This window comes from Aegilops tauschii, chromosome 6 (assembly GCF_002575655.3).
Source record: "Aegilops tauschii subsp. strangulata cultivar AL8/78 chromosome 6, Aet v6.0, whole genome shotgun sequence".
NCBI classification, from domain to species: Eukaryota; Viridiplantae; Streptophyta; class Magnoliopsida; order Poales; family Poaceae; genus Aegilops; species Aegilops tauschii.
Genome location: NC_053040.3, coordinates 467,900,279 through 467,901,887, shown reverse-complemented (window position 1 = coordinate 467,901,887; position 1,609 = coordinate 467,900,279). Strand labels below are relative to the sequence as shown.

General features: G+C 60.2%; 1 protein-coding gene across 2 annotated transcripts; it reads left to right on the top strand.

Annotated features, from left to right (window-relative positions):
- The first annotated feature begins 234 nt into the window (after positions 1-234).
- On the top strand, positions 235-1,379 carry LOC109749790 (ethylene-responsive transcription factor ERF003). 2 transcript variants are annotated; one of them, XM_020308735.4, is made up of 2 exons: positions 235-529; positions 629-1,379. In XM_020308735.4, the coding sequence occupies exons 1-2, from the start codon at positions 345-347 to the stop codon at positions 1,083-1,085; spliced, it is 642 nt and encodes a 213-aa protein (XP_020164324.1). In that variant the 5' UTR covers positions 235-344; the 3' UTR covers positions 1,086-1,379. The 2 variants fall into 2 exon arrangements, with proteins under 2 accessions (XP_020164324.1, XP_020164328.1); XM_020308739.4 differs by having other exon boundaries at positions 243-529; positions 656-1,379.
- Positions 1,380-1,609: the final 230 nt, after the last annotated feature.

Here is a 1,609-nt window from a genome sequence, read left to right as displayed (position 1 = left end):
CGTTTCGTTGGAACAAAAGGATAACCCAAGCCACATGCATGGAGAGTCGCCGCAGGAAGAACAGTCAAGCCAAAACGAGCTAAACAAAGATATCGGGTGGGTCCGACGGTGTCCTCCCCGGGCCCGGCGAACATGCACCCAACGCCGTCGTAGCGCCTAGTCGCTTGCGCGGGGCCCATCCAAACACCCCGCAGATTCCCACTTCCACAGTCCCGCCGCACTTTAATCTCCCCTGTTATTTATACCTCCCGCGCCCGCGCCATGGCTCACGCACCGCCGCCACAACGCAGAACGCACTCCCCTGCTGCTCCCGCCAAGCTTGCTCTCACGCCTCCGGCGTGTCCATGCACAGCAGCATAATCAGGAGCACGAAGACGAAGACGGAGGCCTGCGCCGGTCCGTTTCTGGTCGCCGCGATCGGCGGAGGCAGCGTCGCCGCGGCGCAAATGGCTCGGCCGCAGCAGCGGTACCGTGGCGTGCGGCAGCGCCACTGGGGCTCCTGGGTCTCCGAGATCCGCCACCCCCTCCTGTGCGTACCTACCTACCTAGCCATGCACGCGTGCGACTTCGTCGATCTCTCTGACGCGCTTACGGTGATTCTTGGTCGCTGGTGGCTCACCGTGATCAGGACTGACGGTGATGACGGTGGTTGCAGGAAGACGCGGATCTGGCTGGGCACCTTCGAGACGGCGGAGGACGCGGCGCGGGCGTACGACGAGGCGGCAAGGATCATGTGCGGCCAGCGCGCGCGCACCAACTTCCCCGCCGTTGCCGCCGCCGGCAGCGTCTCCTCCTCCTCCTCCGCGGCCGTGGCGTCCTCGTTCCTCTCCGCCGCCCTCGTCGCGAAGCTGCACCGGTTCAACATGGCGTCCGTGCAGGCGGCGCATCGGCAGAGGGAGGCCGCCGCCGCCGCGGCCTCGGCGGCGGCGGCCACGGCAGCCGCAATGCCGCCGGGCGGCGCCCACGCGGGGCCGACGCTGCCGTCATCGACGGGGTGGGTCGGGACGCTCCTCGAGGAGCAGCACGTGGAGCAGATGATCGCGGAGCTGCTCGACTCCGACTTCTCCATGGAGATCTGCCATTAGCCAAGCCAGCCATGCAGCGTGCTCTGCTTCCTCTGCCTCTTCTCGACTCCCTCTCTGTTTCTTGGCGCGAACGATCGATCACTGGTCACCGCGCGCGTCCAGTGTAGCGTAGCGTAGTGTAGTAGCTGCATATTACAGTCAGTGAGCTATGTGATGTGAACACCGGAGAAGAGCTCGTATTATTAGTTCAGTCAAGAGTTCTTCTATGCTAGTGATCGTACAGAATAACTGTACGACGTATTTAGCATCTATATATCCATTTAGCATCTATATATCCAAAGCCTATACACCCTACGGTAACAAGTCTAATCCTCTCTGTTTTTACTAGTACCTTTTACGGTGCTCGGCTCAGCTCTGATTCTAGTCTACGTGCTTTGTGTAGATTTTGTTTTAGCCAGCCATCTGATCTGCCGCCCTCGAGAGTCAAGACATCAAATCAAACATAAAAATAGCACAAGGTAACGTGCGATGCTTAACTGAAGCGAAACCGATCAATGGCGTGCTAAACTGAAACGAAACCAATC